Raw genomic sequence first — 20,434 nt, 5'->3', positions numbered from 1 at the left:
TGTATATATATATATATATATATATATATATATATATATATTCATATATTCAATAATGAATTAAAGATAGCGCTAGCGTTGTAAACCTCATCAACTACATATATTCAATGTACATGTCTTGTTTGTTCACCTGTTTGATGTGGTACAGTACTTGGGGGATGACTCCCTCATTGTTGCACCTATCTATGGTTTTCAGGTGTTTTAATACCCAACATTATGAGGGAGTCATCTCCCCAAGCACTTTACCACATCAAACTGGCAAACAAACAAAACTCAGACATTGTGTATGTGCAGTCAATAATATATGTGCCTATGTGTATATATATATATATATATCCATCCCAACCACATTGTTCTAGGTTTAGTCCCACTGCATAGCACCTTGGACAAGTGGCTTCTACTTATAGCCTTGGGTCGCCCAAAGCTTTGAGAGTGGATTTAGTAGATGGAAACAGATAGACGCCTGTTGTGTGTGTGTGTGTGTGTCTTTGTGTTTCTTTTGTCTCCCACCACCTGTTGACAAGAAGTGTTGGTGAGTTTACATCCCTGTAATTTAGCAGTTCAGCAAAAGTGACCAATTGAATAAGTACCAGGCTTTTAAAAAAAAAAAGAACAATAATTATAAGTATTGGGGTCAATTCATTTGATTAAAAATTCTTCAAGGTGGTGCTCCAGCATGGCTGCCATGTAATGACAGAAACAAGTAAAAGACATAAATGGAAGATGGAATATACGACAATTTTTATTAACCCTTTCACTACCAACCCAGCTGAAACCAGCTCTGCCTCTGAGTACAAATATCTTGTTTTCATAAACTTTGAATTAAAATCTTCCACCAAACCTTAGTCACAATTTATGTTCCTAACACTAGCTGAGTAATAACTAAATTATTTTACTAAATTCTTTGTTATATTTAAAGCAATTGAAAGGAACACAGAGCATCTCAAAATAAATACGGTAACGAAAGGGTTAATCATGATGATTGTTTCAACACATCTAGCATCGATCCCTCATGGGTGGGACACTTAACAACTGGTTTAGGAGCATCAGGTGGTGCAAATGTTTGTTGTCAGGGGATAAATAGATATGTCGTTCAAATAACAGTTCTACAATGGATCTTCCCATTTCGTAGAAAGAAAAGCAGCAAAACGAAGGAAATATCTTCATTGATATAGAAGATCAAAAATAAAATAACAGATGCAAAAAAGAAACAAATGTGCAATACAGCAGGAAAACGTATTAAAAATAACCATTAACAGATATGGATGGATAAACACCATCGCACAATTTGCATGGCACCTGTAAACTTGCTCATACAGGCATCCAAGAAGATGTAAGCATATGCACACATGTGGTTTGGTGCACACACGTTCACATAGTGAGTTAAATAGCTACTTGGTGTTTATAAGAATGGGGGAGGTTAAAGCTAAACTTAATTCATTCATACCTTAACATAAATTATGTTAACAGTTACTCATATTCATTCCCACTGTATCGTGTGAAAGTACATTTATATGCATGTAGGTATCTTGAGAGTCTTTCAGAAATTTTATTAATGATCTTCTCATTGGTCCACAGAATAGACAGAGATTCCTCGGAGCAAAGTCAGCATCTCCTGGAAATGATATTGTATGGTTCTGTGTGCCTTACTATGGACCAAGTTATGATATACTTAATTTTATCTTCCTTCAGCCGCCACACAAAATCGGCCAAAGATGTGACTGTCTCTTATTGATTCGCTTGAAGCTAGCAACATGGTTGCAATAACAATTCTTAAATGAATCAGCCGTCTGCCCGATGTAAATATACAGCCCTCCCCCAGTGTGCACAGTATATTTATATACAAGATTTGTACTCATACAGTCCATCAGTGGGCATTTTGATTTTTCTCTGCATGAGCATTTATCATATTTATTTGTATAAATGGCATTTCTGACTTCATTTTCCAACATTGTTACCATGTTAGCTATATCATAATCATTTCTACTATCATAATTTGGTCGTACCTGGTACCTTACATTGCAGTTTACATCTCTTTTGTTGGTATTTAAATGTGTATGTTTGCTGATTACTGAACTGTTGTCACATTTTACTATTGTTTATGCAGTGCATATGCTGCTCTAAATTAGCAGTTAGTGTAGGACACCTTCACAGTGTGCTGATGAAAAATAGCAAGGTATCTATTACATTTAGGAAATCATTTGTCCAAAGCAGCAAAAAATTTTCCAGCAATCTTGGCTGAAACATGCAAACCAAAAATTGAGTTGAACCAGAGGACATCCTGATTCCTGTATCTGTTGTTTGGCTTATTTGAACTAGTGTGTTGTACAGGATTGGAACAGTTTACAATGTTATGAGCAGTTATGCAAAATATCAATGTATATGTGTGTGTGTGTGCATGCATGTATGTTGAACAAAGTAAAATTTAATGTTTTTATTTTTGATCTACTTCATTCTCCTTTCTCCCCCTTTTTTTTTATATACATATACGTCTGTGTGTGTCTATATACGTGTGTGTTCATAGTTCAACAGCCTACACAGTTTGAAAATCACCTTTAAGTGTCATGATTTGTGAATACCAAATAATTTATAGATATCTAATTATGAGAATGAAAAAATTATCAAGAAAGCCATTTCTATTCATATTTTCAAATATGTACCATACCAAGGGCTTTCTATTTTTACTTCTACTATATGTGTGTGTGTGTGTATTTGGGTGAATGATCACAAGGTCATGGGGTTCAATTCCTGGATCGGATGGTGTTCCGTGTCATTGATGAAAGCGTTCGTTTTCAGTTTATTCTAGTCTAGTCAGCAATGAGCATCAGCTCTGTGCTGGTACAACCCTCTCTCTGTCTCTCTCTCTCTCTCTCTCTCTCTCTCTCTCTCTCTCTCTCTCTCATCCTGGATATTCAAGTAGGGTGAAATTTATGGGCAGGCCTAGATGATGTCTGTTCTTGCTCAGTACTGTGTAAAGGCTTAAAACAATTAGCTAAAGTATGGAACATGCTACCAAGTCACTCTCAGTTATCTGTAATGGTTGTTGTATATAAATATTTATGTTGTATCATTTTTAGAACATTGAATATTCTCATCTTTTGATGAAGACCTTTTTCTGAAATATATAATGCAAAATAGCAAATGATATTCACAACATAATAGCAAAAATAGTGTTAGAAATATATAAATACTAAATTTTCATAATATAAAAAATAATTATCTGTAGTATTTAAATACTAATGGTACTTCTAAAATTTCCCTGCATATTGTACCAAACTCTATACAAAATGAAGCCTGACAATATCACATTTTAAAAGAAAATAAAGCCATGATCTAATTTTTTTTTTTTTTTTTACTTTTATTTCAGGCTTTTTTTATTGATCATGTAAATAGAACAACAACTTTCATAGACCCACGCTTGCCAGTTGATACTCCCCCAGTAAACCCTTACTTTCTACATATGTCCTTCTTGCGCTTGGATGGCTCTCACACTGGAAGTCCTCACTCCACTTCTTATCATGCTGGAGGCCCTCACAGTAGCAGCTCTCATTCAAGTCCACACTCAGGAGGTACACATTCACACTCGAGCCCACACTTAGGCGGCCCACACTCAACTTCTCACAGTACACATTCTCTTTCACATTCAGCTTCTCATACAGGCGCAGTAAGTAGGAGCCATTTTATCTTATGATCCTAAAATATTCAAATGTTTGTTTTTTAATCTCTCTGCAAACATTTATTTTGATCTGCTTGATTTACTAAAATATGTTGAGCTTTTACGAAATTTTCACCCTTTCCCATCTAACTCCACTCTATCTTAGCATGTGTGAGATGGTTTTTGCCCAAGGAATTTTTTTAAACCAGGATGCTCATCCTTTTACTCACTACTCATCCAATAAGTGGAAACAAAACTTATTTGTGAGTTTGCCAAAAATAATACTAATAGAGATATGTACCTTGTCTTAAGGTTCAACACTATAGATGTTGGTTTTGAACAGTTATAGTGTCCCCTTACTCTGGAACTTTAAAGCTTTAACTACAGTGTCCCATTACTGTAGCACCCTAACTGCAGTGTTGTGTAACTGTCACACATCAAGCACCCAGTGTCTTGTTTCTGTGGCACCTTAAACGCAGAGTGTTTTATTACTGTGACATCTTAATCAAACAGTTACAATGTATAATGTACAATTAATATAAAATACGATGTACATTCTGAAAGAACATTATATAAAATATGTATATACTTTGTGCAGTGTTTATATAGTTCATTAGAGTTAAAATATTTCCTACAATCTTTTCTGCATTTTATCTTTCATTCTTTTTGTTTTCTTTCATCACCCACATTGTTATACAATTTGTAGAGAACTTCCACAATCATAGCTTTAGCTGTATTATAATCAGTGAATTGAGTTCATAAATACATTCTCAGGTGTAGATATGTAATAGCTACACACTTATTTTATATATAATCGACATTGTGGTGAGTACTCACCACAATGTGGATTATATTTGATAAAATGAGTGTGTGTAGGTCTGTAGCTATGTAATCCCCAAATTTACTGTTTCTTGACCATATAGCATCTTTGAGGAGAAAAAATACCAAGCCAGTTTATGAACTGATGTGACTTATACCAAAACATTTGTAATTTCAAGTTTACAATTCCTCAAGTACCCAGTATGGAGAAAATTGATCATGATATTTTTAGACATAAAATCTGAATAACTTCAGCTTGCGTCTTACACATGCACATATGCGCAGGCATGCCATCACACACACACATACACACACAAACAAACTGTGTTCAGAAAAACTTCTTCCACTCAATTGTTAAGCACATCTACTTTTGATTTATTACTGAGTTTCATTTTCTCTTTCACTGTTATACTACTATTAAGATGTTTCTCTGAATTGCTTAACTCTGTACAAGCTAATCATTTCATCACCTTTTATTTTTCATCCCAACCGGTCTTCGTACTAAATATTTTCTCAGAGGCCTCTTTTTCAGGGTCATGTCTGTGAATTTGCCTTCTTTCATTGCTCATGTTACAATTTAAACTTAAACATCAACAGCTCTAATTTACCCACTTAGTACACTAACTAAATCTTAAGATGGGGGCTTCCTTCTCACACAACTTCTCTTCTTTCTCTGACTATTACTGCTTTTAGAATCACAGCAAAAATAAATGCTACTGCTACCACCTTCTCTATTTCAATTATTCAGAAAGCCTAGTCTCTAATGCATGTCATATACTAAAATTACCTCAAATTGTGTATGTGTGTTAGTCTGCAGTTTGACCCTATAAATACTATTAACACTACTTTATGCTGACAAGGCTAGAAATCTTAGAATATATTGATTGATATGGTTATTGCTGTTGTTTTGTATTTTTCTTTTCTAAATGTATGTTTAAAAATTTAACATTTTGTTCAACTTGGTTTGCTTTCCATTTCAGCCAACACCACCTCCTCGAAATGCTGGAAGTGATGTAATTCCAACAGGTAAATTATTATTGTTTGGCAGATTTTAAAGCACTGAAAAAAACTGCTCTGTAGCATTTATTCCAACTCATTTCATTCTGAGTGCAAATCCCACAGATGTCAGCTTTACCTTTCATTCTTTTGGGGTCAGTAAAAAGTACCAGTCTAATCTCCACCCAAAGAAAATTGCTGACCTTGTGCCAAAATTAGAAAGACTTAGTATTATTATGATAGCAACAAAGCGACAGTCATGATGGTGATAAGGTAAAGTGTTTTGTGGGAATCCCATGAGCATCAACTTTGTCTTTCATCCTGCAGGGAGGCAATGAGTATCAAGATTGTCAAGTTCGTTTTTTTTTTTCTTTCCTTTAAAAAAAGACTAGAGATGACTTTGCATACAGTTCAAAACTGCAAAGATATTGGATGTGAAAAAATATCAAATTAAGTGCTTTGTGAGATTTCAATTTGTCCTTCACAGTTCTTTGCTCAAATCCTGCCAAGTTAGTTTAACATTCCTTTTGCACACACTCTATAAACTACCAGCAATACACTGAAGTCAGTATGATTGATTATTCACCGGCTTGCAATATTATTATTGTTGTTTTCTTTGTGCAAGCAGGTTCTATGATTAAATGGTAAGTTCTTGATAAAACAAGCCCAAACAACAGTTTCAATTCCAGTCAGAATAGCATTCACTTACATTCTTTTTATGCTCTCAGGACAAACAAAATTATCCAAAAATTGATTCCTGTTTATCTGTGTCAAAATAAAATCATCATTTTATTGAATATTATTTGAATGAGATTCATGCAGTTTGAATTATTGTCTTTTCAGCATACAATGATAAAGTTGTTGCATTCCTTCGTCAACCTAACATAAGTGAAGTCTTAAAGGAGAAACAGTCTTGTTATGCATCCAACAGTTCTCTTCGAGATAAAATCAATAAAATTCGTTCTGAAGGCACTGAAGCCCTTGATCGCCTTTCTAATGATATTGAATTAACAATATTATTAAGGTAAATTAGTTTACCAATATATCTATTTGATTATTTTTTTCTTCTATTTCACCCAAGAAAATATCAGAGAATAGAGATAACCAAGCTGATTGAGTTCAACAGTTCATATTCTATCACTTGCACCTTGTTGTAGTAGGGTCTAAACACTTAATTCTAAATGGCTTAGTCTATCTCGCTATAATTTGATGCTGTTTAACCACAGGCCAGCCTTGATTGAGCTGACATAATCAATGCTATTCTTGTCATAACATTCCATCTTATCTTGTAATCTGTAAGCAAGTGCTACAGAAGACATTCATTGACATTTCATCATTCACTGATGAATTCAGTTCTTGCTATGATAGAAACTGTCTACAATAGACCATCATCATCTCAAAAGAATGATTTATCTCTCACCTAGAGTAATATCACTAGTTTTGTTCTGTGGGTTTCATTGGAAATTAAAAGAAGCAGATACAACCGATTTTTAAAAAATTCTCTTCATTATTCATTTTTGTTGGGGGTTTTTTTTTCTACTATTTTATATCGGTTATTCCATGTTTTTATGAGTATTTGTTTTTTCCCCCTTTTTTGCAAATATGGGCATTCAGTGTTATTTGAGTCAACATTAGTGACTCTCAGCACTGTTAACTACTAATCTGAGGAATAGTTGTGAAAGCTATTTGTCAGCCTGGCATTCTGTGGCAAATAGAATTATTGTCCCTCCCAGCAGTACAAACACAGCTGTTTCAGTTCATTACTATATAATCAATTAGTCCAGCACCTTAAACTTCACAGCCAGAGTGCTATTTTGAAATATATTTCCCTATGCTTTTATTGTTCTACACTACAACATATCTCTTCATTCATCATCACAAATTGGTCTCAGAATCAGTTTTTGATAATTGGAGTTCATTTATCTTCTGCATGAGCATCATTATAGTGCCTTCTTAAATTATGAAATATATAGTAAATTTGAATAACTTTGTACTACATTCATTTTCATTGTTAGTTGTAATATAATTACCATCTCTATATACTTTATGCTAAATGTCATTTTAAATGTCTACAAATATTTGTTTCTTTACTTGTTTGTTTAGCTTATGTGAGAATGAAATCATGTCCTATGTTCCTCCTCATCTACAACAATCCTCTTTAAGCTCAGGGGTCCATTCCCCATCAGGTTCACCACAAGCTTCTCCAGGTAAAAAAATTTTCTTGCATCAGTTTCTTTCTTTCACTTAAACATTACTAGGAAATGAAAAAATTCATATTACTAAAGCAAAAATATATGGATGTGTGTGTGTGAGTACACATTTGCATGCATGGAAGATAAACTTAGAATCAAGAGGTCTTAAGGAAAACTTAGCAGTAACAAAGGTTTAAGCTAGTAGGAAAGAAGTCGGCGCTAAAAGCAAAACAACCATCTTTGGTTTCAAGACGAAAGATGTTCTTCCATCAGGATAATGTTCGGCCATATACAGCAAGGATGACATTCCATAGGTTGAAGCAGTTTGAATGGGAAGCTATGCTTCATCTGATTATCATTTATTCTGCAGTCTTCAAAATCATTTGGACAGAAAAAATATGAATTCTGTAGATGAGGTCAGGACAGTACTGGAGGAGTAGTTTTCCTGAAATGGCATGAAAATAACAACTGTCTTTAAAGCATATAGTACAAGTGACTGTAATGACTCAGTACTTTATGACATGAAAATGTTAGTAATCATCAATAATTGTTTACTATTTGGAGGCATCTTCTGTAAAATTAATTTTGGAAAGCGGCCTTGCAAGTCTACTAGATAGATGGAAGAACATTGTAGAAAATAAAGGAGAGTATGTTTTAGATTAAAAGAGAGCATTGTTTATCTTAATTTTGAAACATAAAAGAAGTATTAAAAAACCCATTATTTATGGGATGACCCAATAGTATGCAAGAAAGAAAACTGCACTGGTATTGACATATAAAGAAGAATTGATCACTTAATGTGAATGGAACTTGCAGAAGAGGAAGACCCAGGAAAATATGTGATGAAGTGGTAACAGCTGGACCCAACTCAGTGAATCTTACTTCTGGTCACATGATATATACATACGCACATACATAACTGGGCCATTCTCTTAAGTTCCTTCTCATGGCACCCTCACCACCCAGCATGTCTAACTATAACTTTCCCTGATTCCAACCAGAACCATTTAACATCACTTCTTCAGAAAATTCTTGTCTAATGTATTGATCTTGATAAAAGGAATTGAGAAGGTTATCTAAATGTATAGAAGTACTAATTTCGATACAATGAAATGTCTTCTGTATTGTGATGGCGACATGACCCTTAAATAATTTGTATGAATTGTGGGAGAACAATTGTTAGACTGTCTCTCTTGTTATGTAAGCTATTGGTAGCAATGTCTTTACCAGAAAGCAATCTTTGCTCTATCAACTGAGATTATTCTGAAAGTTTTCCTGAAATGGCATGAAAATAACTGTTTTTAGAGAATATAGTACAAGTGACTGTAATGAGTCAGTACTTTGTGACATAAAAATGTTAGTAAACATCAATAATTGTTTACTATTTGGAGGCATCTTCTGTAAAATTAATTTTCTATTATAGCTATAGCCATAAGCTGGAACTAATAAAAGATATTTAGTTTAATAATCAGATTTTGAACAATATGTGGGTTTCCATGTAAATGTTAACTGGTGTATTTATTTCCTACTTAGGTGTTCAACGACCAACTAGAGTTCCAGCTCCATACAAAAGGGATTTCCAAGCAAAACTCAGGAATTTTTACAAAAAATTAGAAACTAAAGGATATGGTCAGGGACCAGGGAAATTAAAGTAAGTATTTAAAGAGATGTTTATTATTTTTTCTTTCATTTCTCATTTTTCAACCAAAATATATTCATGTATGTTGACTGTATGAGAGATTGTCAGTAAGAAGGTTTATAATTTGTGCCAAATGTCTTCTATAGCCCTGGGCCAACTAAAGTCTTGTGAGCAGATTTGGTAGGTGGAAATTGAAAGAAGCCCATTGTATATCAGTGTATGTATGTATGTATATATATATATATGTATATATATATATATATATTCATCATCATATCATTTTAACATCCACTTTTTCATGCTTGCATGGATCATATAGGGTTTATTGAAACAGATTTTCTACAATCAGATATTGCTAACCCTCACCTGTTTCCAAGCATGGTAATATTTTCCCTGGTGAATACTTGAAATGAACAAAACTGTTTATATGACAGTGATAATCATATACAATTATTACATAGTGATGCTACATAGCGGGCTGAACCCAAAACCATATGGTCGAGAAGCAAACTTCTTTACCACATAGCTATGCCTGCCATTCAATATGATAAGGCATATATGTTGAATAGTCACAGACACAAATAAATGAGAACAACTAATGGTAGAACTAAAAATATTCTTTCGGAAACAAAAATACCCACCAAATCTCAATATCTGTCATATGGAGAAACTCTGACAATGAGGGCAAAGACAAAAACAAGAACATAAATATTCCACCCGTAACTCTAGAAACCATAGCATCTTACATTTGGCTAAACAGTGCCTTCCAGTCCTACACCAATCATCAAATCTCAGAAAAATAATTAACCTATTTAAAACAGTTGACATAAATTTACACATGCAATGTATGTACTTTAAATCAGTTGACATAATTATACACCGCCTGATTTAGAACCTGTCACCTGAGCTAGTACTCATCCACCTGCCAACTAATAAGCCAATTAGATGTTTCATGTAAATATTTACTACCCTATAGGCTGGTCCTGCCACTCCAGCTCTGTCAACTTCATCATCACGTCTTGTTTCATCAAATGTACAGTCATCACGTCTTACCACTCTGGCTCTGTCAACTTCGTCGTTGCATCCTGTTTTGTCAAATTTATGGTCAACAGCCAAGCTCCACCACCTCACCAGTTGTTTCTTCTGCTTCAGATGATGACTCAAGGAGTGAGTAGTTTCCTAGTTCAGAATGAAATGATTCCAATAGCGATGATGATGTTCCGGTGAATCAAAGGTACAGGTGGGCAGCAGTGAATGGCTCTGGACAACAGAATGTTGTGTGGCAAGCGAGAGACAATTTCATCCAATGGCATGGGTTTACTAGTATCCTTGGCATAAAGGCAGAAATTGAACCTGGAAGTTTGCCATTGGAAATCTTCCATGAGTTTTTGACAGATGAAATGTTCCAATATATAGCAGATGAAACAAATGACTATGCTGAAAACCATCCCCAGCATGTCAGACCTGAACAAGGCAGTGATTGGATTTCAACCACAGGGGACAAAATCAAAGTTCTTCTTGCCCTGCTGATATTGATGGGCATCATGAAGGAACCGACTCTGGCATCATATTGGAATCGGGATCCAGCCATGTCGACACCTTTCTTTCTGGAAACAATGCCACATGATTGATTTTTGGCACTTCTTTGAAATCTACATTTCAACTCAGGCAAGAACAGGATGACAAGCTGCACAAAATATGTCCTGTCATTGATGAAGTGGCTGAAAATTTCAGGACCGTGTATGTCCCCAAACAGGACATATGTGCAGACAAAAGTTTGTGGAAATTCAAGTAATACAGCCCAACCAAATGTGCCTGCTTTGGAGTCAAGGTTTATAAAGTATGTCAGTCAACTGGCAGAGCCTGTGGGTACTTGTGGAATTACAAAATCTACACTGGTCAGGACAGATTGGATCTTCCAGCATCTACTCTAGCATCAACTGATGTTATGTTGTCGCTGAATGCAAATTTGTTTGACAAAGGCTACAATATTTATATGGACAACTGGTTTTCCAGACCAGACCTGTTCCTGAAGCTGCAGGTGAGGAGGGCTAATGCCTGTGGGACTGTGAGGATGCACAGGAAAAACAAGCTGCCCAATCTTCTCAAGATAAAACTTTGAAAGGGGGAATCAGTGTACTGATGCACCGATAGTGACATTCTCTCTGTAATGTAGCATGACAAGAAGAGTGCCTGCATGTTATCCACAATGCATTCTGCAAGCATGGAGGATACTAGGAAACAAGATGCAGACGGTAATGCCATTATGAAACCAAGTGTAATTGTTTCATACAATGAACGGATGGGTGGGGTCAATTGCTCAGATGAACTGGCAATGACACACAAATTGGTGAGAAAATTTGTGAAATGGTACAAAAAAGTTTTCTTGTATATAGTTGACATGTGTGTTGTGAACTCATATTTGATTTGGCAGATGCTTGGCTGTGTGGGGGATGGATTGACATTCAGGAATCTATTGTTCCATGAAATGATAGAAGCATCAGACCTGCTTAAGTACAGAATGCATGGACGTCACCACAGTAGATTCTCTCCTCACTGCATGGACATTTTCCATGATTGTTTTCCCTCACTGCCAAGAAGACAAATGCTTCAAAGAGATGCTCAATATATAAAGCAAAAGGGAAATGTAAGGAAACTAGATACCATTGTTCACAATGTGATATGCCACTGTGTGTGGTACCCTGTTTTGAACTTTACCACACTAAAGTCAATTTTTGAATTCACGTAATTGTAAATACATGAAGTTGATCTGACGTGTGTTGTTGAGTGATCTTATTCAGAAATAATACTGCATGAGCATCCTGCACAGAGATATAGTTTATGTAGATAAACAGTACTTACACTAAAGCGGTTGGTGTAAATGTATGCCGAATGTTATCTCACAATGAGTGCTGACCTCAATCAGCACGACTACCATTGCTGCATGCAGGCAACTGAATGAATCACCATCATAAACTGGTTAAAGTGGTTGATATAAATATATGCCAAACCATTGACATGCGCTAATTGCTGATATTAGCCGAGATGATTACCATCAATGCAACCTAGTAGCTTGATAACAAAAATCCCTTGTCATGGGGTTAAAGGATCACAAATTACCAACAGCCAATGATAACTACCAAACCTAAAACGACAAAGGCAAAGTCACATTAATGCGAAGAACTTCATTGTTAGACGTGAAATAATTGAACAAAGTAAAACTGAAAATTTCACAAATGGTAAAGAACTGATGGTTAATGAAAAAAAAAGAAAGAAAAAAACCTATTTACTGCATAACACACCTGCTATGGAATGAGAAATATCTAGGATCACAATGAATACATTGGTTTGGGTACATAAGCTACATATCAGAGATACATATCTTTAAGATGTTTCATGTAATGAACATCTAGATATCAGTGTAACCCTCCACCTCCATCACTTGAAAACCAATGGTAATGTGCTTATGTCCCTGTAACTTAGCAGTTCAGTAAAAGAGACTGATTGAATAAGTAATGCGTCTTTACAATTTCTTCATTTAAAACCCTTTAAAGCAATGTTCAGTGAAATGACTGAAACAAGTAAAAGAGTGTGTGTGTGTGTATATATATATATATATATAAGGTGTGTTATGAGAATTTATAGAACAAGTATCTTATAGAAACTCAACAGACTGTTAAAGATGGAGAAGAGAAGATGTTAAAAATTTGAAAAGAATTTAATCCATGCAATATTAACATGTAAATAACATGATAGAAAAATTAGAAATTAATTTGATTAAAATTAAATTAATTATATCTTACTGTTCTCCTCAGTGCGAAAAAAGAATACATCAAAAAAATAATATTATTATTGTTTAGGAAGACTTGATGGAGTGAGTATCACATAACATATTTGGATATACATATTATCCTTATGAAAGATTAAGATAGTGTGGTTGAGTCTCGTTGTGTATGAATTAAAACTGATGCGGCTAACGATTATTTGAAAATATAAATGAAATATATTTAAGAAACATTCTCTCTATATGAAAAGTAAAGGATGAAATAGAACTCAACCTTTTCATATATATATATATATATATATATATATTATTTGGTCTCACCTTTCCCTTCCCCTCTCACCTCTCTCTCTCTCTTTCTCTCCTTATATATATAAATATATTCTCACACACACGAAATACACAATAAATTGCAATATTTATATTCATTTTTTTGTCAGTTTGTCTATGATCATTGTTCTTCTTGTCAGTCTAATTCTATTTTGTTATTTCATTGTAGATTAACAGTAAAAAGAGATAATGTTTTAGAAGATGCCTTTAATAAAATAATGTCCACTTCTAAGAAAGAGCTACAGAAAAGTCGACTCTATATCTCATTTGCTGGGGAAGAAGGGTAAGTTGATAAGTTGAGTTTTTATTATTGTTATTATCATCATCATTAAGGCAGCAAACTGACAGAATCATTAGCGCACTAGACAAAATGCTTAGCAGCATTTTGTCCATCGTTATGTTCTAAGTTCAAATTCCACTAAGCTCAACTTTGTCTTTCCTCCTTTCAGGGTTGATATAATAAGTATCAGTTGAGGAATAGAATTGATGCAATCAACTATCTCCCTCTCTCTAAATTTCAGGCCTTGTGCCTAATGTAGAAAAGATTATTCACAGCATCATCATTGTTAAGACTAGCATAGTTGTTACAGCATGGAAGGAAAATGCTTTGTGGTATTTGTTCTAGTTCTTTATGTTCTGACTTCAAATCTTGATTGGTTCAACTTTGCTTCTCATCTCTCTAAGCTCAAGGAAATGAAATACCCATCATGTATTTGGATCAGTTTAATCAACTAATCCCTTCATTGCAAATTTGTGGCTTTCTGCCTACATCAGAAACAATAAGAGTTTTTGATTGTGATTTTGTGCCTATGTGAGAAAGGATTGTTATAAATATAGTATGTGCACATGCTCTTGCATCACTCGCCAGCATTTGTCATCATTGTGCATAATGTTGTTTAAAAAAATGCAATGGTATAAAAATATATACATAATTATATTAATAATTAAAAACAAATGATTAAATTTTTTAAAATTCATTTGTTGAAGTTAATCAAAATAGCTTATGTCAGAAGTGTGTCCAAACAAAAAGGATAGATTTGAATGATTATCTTTTAAAAAGGTCATTTACTGCTTAACTACTGAAAATGTCACAGCATACAAGAAATTATTTTATATAGGATTATAACTGTTTTTATTTTTATTCTTATAAGGACAGTCAGTTTGTAGAACCATGAGAGTGCTTGAATATTTTGTGGTATTTGTTCCACCTCTTTATGTTCTGAGTTCAAATTCTACCAAGGTCAGCATTGCCTTTCATCCTGCCAGGGTTGGTGAAATAGAGTACCAGTTATGTATTGGGCTCAATTTAATCAACTCACTCCTTCCCTCTGTTCACCCTGAAAAACTGCTGGCCTTGTGCCTAGATTAAAAATAGTTATTAAGGCAACAAGCTAGCAGTATCATTAGCATGCCGGGCAAAATGCTTAGCAGTATTTCTCCTGTTGCTACATTCTGAGTTCAAATTCCACCGAGGTCAACTTTGCCTTTCATCCTTTTGAGGTCAATAAATTAAGTACCAGTGAAACACTGGGGGTAATGTAATCAACTAGTCCCCTCCCCAAAAATTTCAGGCCTTATGCCTATAGTAGAAAGTATTATTATTATTTGGTCTTGTGCTGCCAGTATGAAACCTTCAGTCTCTGCTTTCAGTCCTGAACTTCTCAGCCACTTATGGGTTGTTTGATCTACATCAGCATTTCGACTTCTAAGTATAAACTGTCCATGCAGAGGCTTCTGGCTCCATCACTCCTCAGTTTGTTTCTGCCCACTCTTTTTTGCAGTCTGCTTGATCCATTTTTCTTGTTTGTGGCAGTGGTTTCAGGTTCTTCAACTATTTTAGGGTTAATGTCAAGTTCCTTTGCGAATTTGCAAGCTTCCTTGGCAATAAAATGTGACTTTTTGCTGCTTTCGTGTTTGCACACAAGTTGCAGCGTCCTGTCCTCTTCATTGCTGTTGTGGAGATCTTACAGCACAGTTCTACCTGCATAATTCTTCTTCCCCCATTACTTCTAGGTAGGTACAGACAATCAACATCTGCTTTTGGGTGGTGCATGTTCTTTGAAATTAGTATTTTTCTTGTATTCCTGTCCAGGCATTGGAGCTCTGTAAGATGCCAGTTAATGATGTTAAAATTATACTGGACTACTGGAAGTGCCAAGGTGTAAATGGCTTCAATGCGATTTTTAGAGTTCAGTTAAGTTTTTAGTATGAGTCTTATTCTCCTGTAATATTCTTTTCTTATTTTTTCCTTCATAGTAGCATATTGTATGCCATCTCCTTCATTTATCCCCAGGTATTTGTAATTTTTTTGTGGGTCAAGCTCCTTGATAGTAGTGTTGGTATCTAATTTAATGGAAGCTGTCTGCCTGAGCTTGCCTCTTACAAAATTTGCTTTAACACACTTATCAAGGCCAAAGTCCATCCCAATGTCATTGCTGAATTCTTTAACAGTTGTTAGCAGCCCTACTAGCTCTTTGTCATTTCTAGCAAACAGCTTCAGATTGTCTCCATATAAAACAGATGGTTTATTGTTGCATTGTAAACTTTGAACCCATATCTGGTGTTATTTAGTTTGTTTGAGAGTGGGATCAGTGCCATGCAAAAAAGTAATGGGGAAAAGGAGTCATCTTGAAAGATGCCTCGTTTGATGATGATGTTGTTAGTTTGGCTCATCCCATTACTATGGTTTAGAAGGAGACGTGTGTTCCACTTGGCCATGCTACCTTGTAAGAATTTGGAGATAACTGGAGAGATTTTATATATCTCGAGGGCCTTGAGTATCCAATTATGTGAAACACTATCAAACGCTTTCCTATAGTCTATCCATGCCATACTCAGGTTTTTCTTCTTGCTCAAGTAATTCTCTACAATCTTTTTACTTATGAGTAACTTATCTTTGCACTCATAAGAATTCCTTTTACAGCCTTTTTGAGCTTGTGGAAGGATAGATCTCTGTTCAAGGAAAGTGTATATTCTGTCAGTTAATATGGGTATGAGGATCTTGTAGGTGGTGTTGAAACATGTTATCGGTCGGTAGTTCTTTGGATTTTTTGTGTCTTCAGTTTTTGGTAGAAAGTATGTTGTTAAAAATCAATACTTCTTATGTTGGTTATTTGGTTTAAAATGAAAAAAAAAAAATTTTAAGAGAAACTCAAACTAAAAATATAAATCTCATAACAAAATGCAATTATTTTCAGAAATATTATAGTTCGTTTTTAGCACACCATCACTGATGTCAGCTAGAATTTCATATTTGTTATCCTTTTTTTCAACTTTACACAAATTTCACTTAGTTTGTGTAAACAGGTTATGCAGCAACAGATTATTTTCAGTATCTTATTTTGTCAAAAGGCCTTGCAATATTCCATAATATAACAGGCATAACAGTATGCCTTTCTATCGCAGACCTGGTCATATTCCATTACAGACCTAGCCATATTCCTGACAATTACAGATCTTACAATGCTGTTCATATTTTATTATCTTCTTCAGGTTAGACTATGGGGGACCATCAAGAGAGTTTTTTTTCCTGTTGTCACGCCAGCTTTTCAACCCATATTACGCTTTGTTTGAATATTCTGCCAATGACACCTACACTGTACAGATTAGCCCAAGGTCCAGATTTGTGGATAACTACCAAGAATGGTAAGTGGCATCAATTTACACCATATTATATTGAGGGGAATATTTTGTATATTTGTATTCTTTCCAGGTCACACACACACTCACTGTGAAGGCTAAACAAAATATTTTATCTTTAAATTTTGAAAATTTCTATATCAGACACATTATTAAGACTAGAAATTTCATTGTAGAAAACAACTATTAAAGCTAAGTACTGACTACGTAAAAAGGATATGGATGCAGTCCTGTATTGTAACACAGAAATGAATGTAACATGAAATATTTGCAGCATAGTTTTAAAATAAAGTTTATTTCATAAAGGTAATCACTACTGTTTCATATATAATCAACCAGACTATCAAATGCCCCTAAACATCACTGGTCACAATGCATTTCTGTTCCCTTGATTTCACACACCCTTTTCTTCTATTTGGGCCCAAATTGTTTGACTATGTTGTCTTCCTATTGCTTTGTAAGTCTTCTGGGTGATCTCTTATATACCACTTGACTGTAGCCCATGTTTCTTGCAACATGTTCATCTTAGTGAAACTTGTGCTTTCAGTATTCCACAATCACATTGGTCACTTCACTTTTGTTCTGAAGTTCCTTGTTCCCCATAATGATATGCTCCCATTATGATGTTCCTAGCATAGATCTTTCCATGACCCTATGTCTCATAGCTAATCACTATTCATTATTCCTTGTAGTAAATCATGTTTCTCTTGCATATGAGAACATAAGTGGGATAGTACTGTTGAAGTGCTGGGTTTGTCTAACTTTACTTGGAGTGTGTATTTAATCAAGGCAGAAACCTTCCTTCCTGTTCTTACTTTGCTGATTTTTAGGCTGTTTTGATAGTCTAATGACTATGATCTTGTAGAATTGAAACAGGAGGTGTATGGGGCAACGGTTTCTCAGATTTTCCTTATCAACTTTCTTATAAAGTAAGATAGTATTCAATCCGTTCTACAGTGGAGTATTTTTCCTATTTTCAAATATTGATTATAGCATAGAATGAGAATTTTCCACAACTGCTTTACTCCCATTGTTTTACTGTCTTTTCCTGGCACTTAAGCTCTGTTCATCGACTTCAAAGCATTCTCAGTTTCACTGATCATTGACAATAGATGATTAAGTGTCACTGATGATTTAAAAAGACTGGAATAAAAGTTATGCTACGAGCCCATTTTTGTGCTTGACCTCTGATTTATATAGTGCCATCTCTCTCTTACCTCACTGTAGACTTTAGACTTACAGTTCTTGCTCTCCACATAGAGCTTTTCATTTTCTGGATTAGTGAATCATAATCTTCATCATTTCCTTCAAGTTAACTCCGGGTTTCATTCCTGATACCATCCAGCAACTGTAATACATTGAAGACCTTGATGTATTGATTATTCATGCCTTTTTCTTTCTAATTTCATCAATGAGGATCTTTGTCTGTGGAAAACAGTGGTCACTGATAGTGTTGAATGACACTGAAGTTGAGATGTCCTGCAATATGCATTGTCAGTCAACTAGGAAGTAGTTATCTCATTTCAGTGTTGAACGTTAGGGTTATCTTCATCAATCTCTTTCCAGATATTTTCCTGACCACGCTGTTCCTGATGTATTGCATTTGTCATGTTGATTAAATGTTCTCTTCTTTCATTTTCCTCTTCCATAAAGTTTTTTTACCATTTGTTGCCCTACCACTTTTCCACTCGTGTCAGTGTAATTGAATTTGTGAACTGGCACATTATCCAGGTCTTGATAGAATTTCTCCATGTCCCTCAATCTTGCTGTCACAGGAGTATAGGTCTGGAAGATCAGGTATTTCTTGAGATATAAACATTTAGCTGCATTATTTAGACAAACCATAGGGTACAGGTTTTGATACCCATTCTTTACTTACAATGAAATCTATGCCACTTCTTGTGCTTGTATCATCTATTACTTTCCTTAGAAATAACAGTTTTCTCTCTCCAAATTAAGGTCATGTTGTGTCTGAATGGTAGAAAGACATGGTACTGAATGTGGAGGATGTGCAAAAGTTTGATAGAGGTGTAATGAGCATGCTTCATTTGGTGTATAATGTCAACGTGCATAAAACAACAGAGCAGAAATGAGCCAAGGGGGAAATGGGCATAACAGCTGCAGTGTATAAAAGATGACTGCACTGGAACGGACATGAAGACTGACATGTGAGTGGTGATATGCCAACCAATCCATGTGAAAGGTGGTGAAACTGAACCTTACAACAAAGTGAACAGTAACAAGTGGCGACATACTGTGCTGGAAAACCCATCTAATCCATGCAAGCATGAAAAACATGGAAAATGATGGCGATGATGATATTGTGTGTATACATAATACAGACTTGTTTGTATTTATAATATGTCTCTTTCTTTTTTCAGGTTCAGGTTCGCAGGACGTGTTTTAGGATTAGCTCTCGTCCATCAGTACTTACTGGATGCATTCTTCACTAGACCATTCTATAAAGCTTTGTTAAGAGAGTGAGTACATTTTCATTCATCATATTAATGTATACCACAGATGTTCAAGTTTTAATGAATATGTTACTGCTGTTCAAACTGATCATATGGGATGGGTCCCTATGGTCTACATCTATATCATAGACATATCCTCCACAATTAATCAGAGAGTCTCTATGTGGTCATTTGACTTGCTACAAATGCTGTCACATCTCCGTCATATCACATTTTACTGTCTTAAAAAAGAGGATACTTTACACAATGTAGTCAAAGAGATTTCTAAGACAGAATAGCCACAGTTAACTGCTTTTGATAATAATAGGTCTGCTCCATCAAGGCTGGCCTAACACTAAACAGGACTAAACACAGTGCTTTTTATGTTCCACTGGCATAGGTGCCAGCCAGATGGCTCTGGCATCAGCCACAACTGCAATTTCACTCGATTCAGCAGGTCTTCACAAGCACAGCATATCGCCCAATGATTGAAGGGTGCTTTTAATTACGCGACACTGGCATCGGCCATGACTATGATCTCACTTGGCTTGATGTCACTGCTTCCATGAGGCCCAAATCCCTAACAGTGCTTTTTACGTGTCACTGGCACGAGTTCCTCAGTGACTCACTTAAAGTTAACTATTCCATAATTTGTCTCCTCCTTTTCACTGCAGTATTTAATATCTACCATTAAAAATAATGAGGCTTGTACACTTAGAATTAATAAGGGGTGATAATGGGAAGGGAAAAATTAAACTTAACACTTGAAACTGCACAGTTCCTAGAATATCTATTACAGGAACAAGAACCTGGTATAGAAGGGGCCACCATTAGCAAGCTGTTACATATTTGCACAACTTGCTGGAAATAGCAGCCAAATCTCCTTCAAATCTCATTTTACTGTCTTAAATAAAGGATACATTAGACCAT

At 35.1% G+C, this 20,434-nt stretch overlaps 1 protein-coding gene across 1 annotated transcript in view; it reads left to right on the top strand.

The window, feature by feature from the left end:
- Positions 1 to 20,434, top strand: part of LOC106872160 (E3 ubiquitin-protein ligase HECW2) — a 224,671-nt gene that overhangs the window by 190,870 nt on the left and 13,367 nt on the right. Inside the window, exons 17-24 of the mRNA XM_052967651.1 lie at positions 3,368 to 3,664; positions 5,455 to 5,500; positions 6,314 to 6,494; positions 7,574 to 7,677; positions 9,196 to 9,313; positions 13,582 to 13,695; positions 16,905 to 17,057; positions 19,433 to 19,531. Coding sequence (XP_052823611.1) covers positions 3,368 to 3,664; positions 5,455 to 5,500; positions 6,314 to 6,494; positions 7,574 to 7,677; positions 9,196 to 9,313; positions 13,582 to 13,695; positions 16,905 to 17,057; positions 19,433 to 19,531 — 1,112 coding nt within the window. The remainder of the gene's footprint in view (positions 1 to 3,367; positions 3,665 to 5,454; positions 5,501 to 6,313; positions 6,495 to 7,573; positions 7,678 to 9,195; positions 9,314 to 13,581; positions 13,696 to 16,904; positions 17,058 to 19,432; positions 19,532 to 20,434) is intronic.

The sequence above is a fragment of the Octopus bimaculoides genome, chromosome 4 (assembly GCF_001194135.2).
Source record: "Octopus bimaculoides isolate UCB-OBI-ISO-001 chromosome 4, ASM119413v2, whole genome shotgun sequence".
Taxonomy (NCBI): domain Eukaryota; kingdom Metazoa; phylum Mollusca; class Cephalopoda; order Octopoda; family Octopodidae; genus Octopus; species Octopus bimaculoides.
The sequence above is the reverse complement of the archived record's forward strand: the minus strand, read 5'-3'. Positions and strand labels throughout refer to the sequence as shown.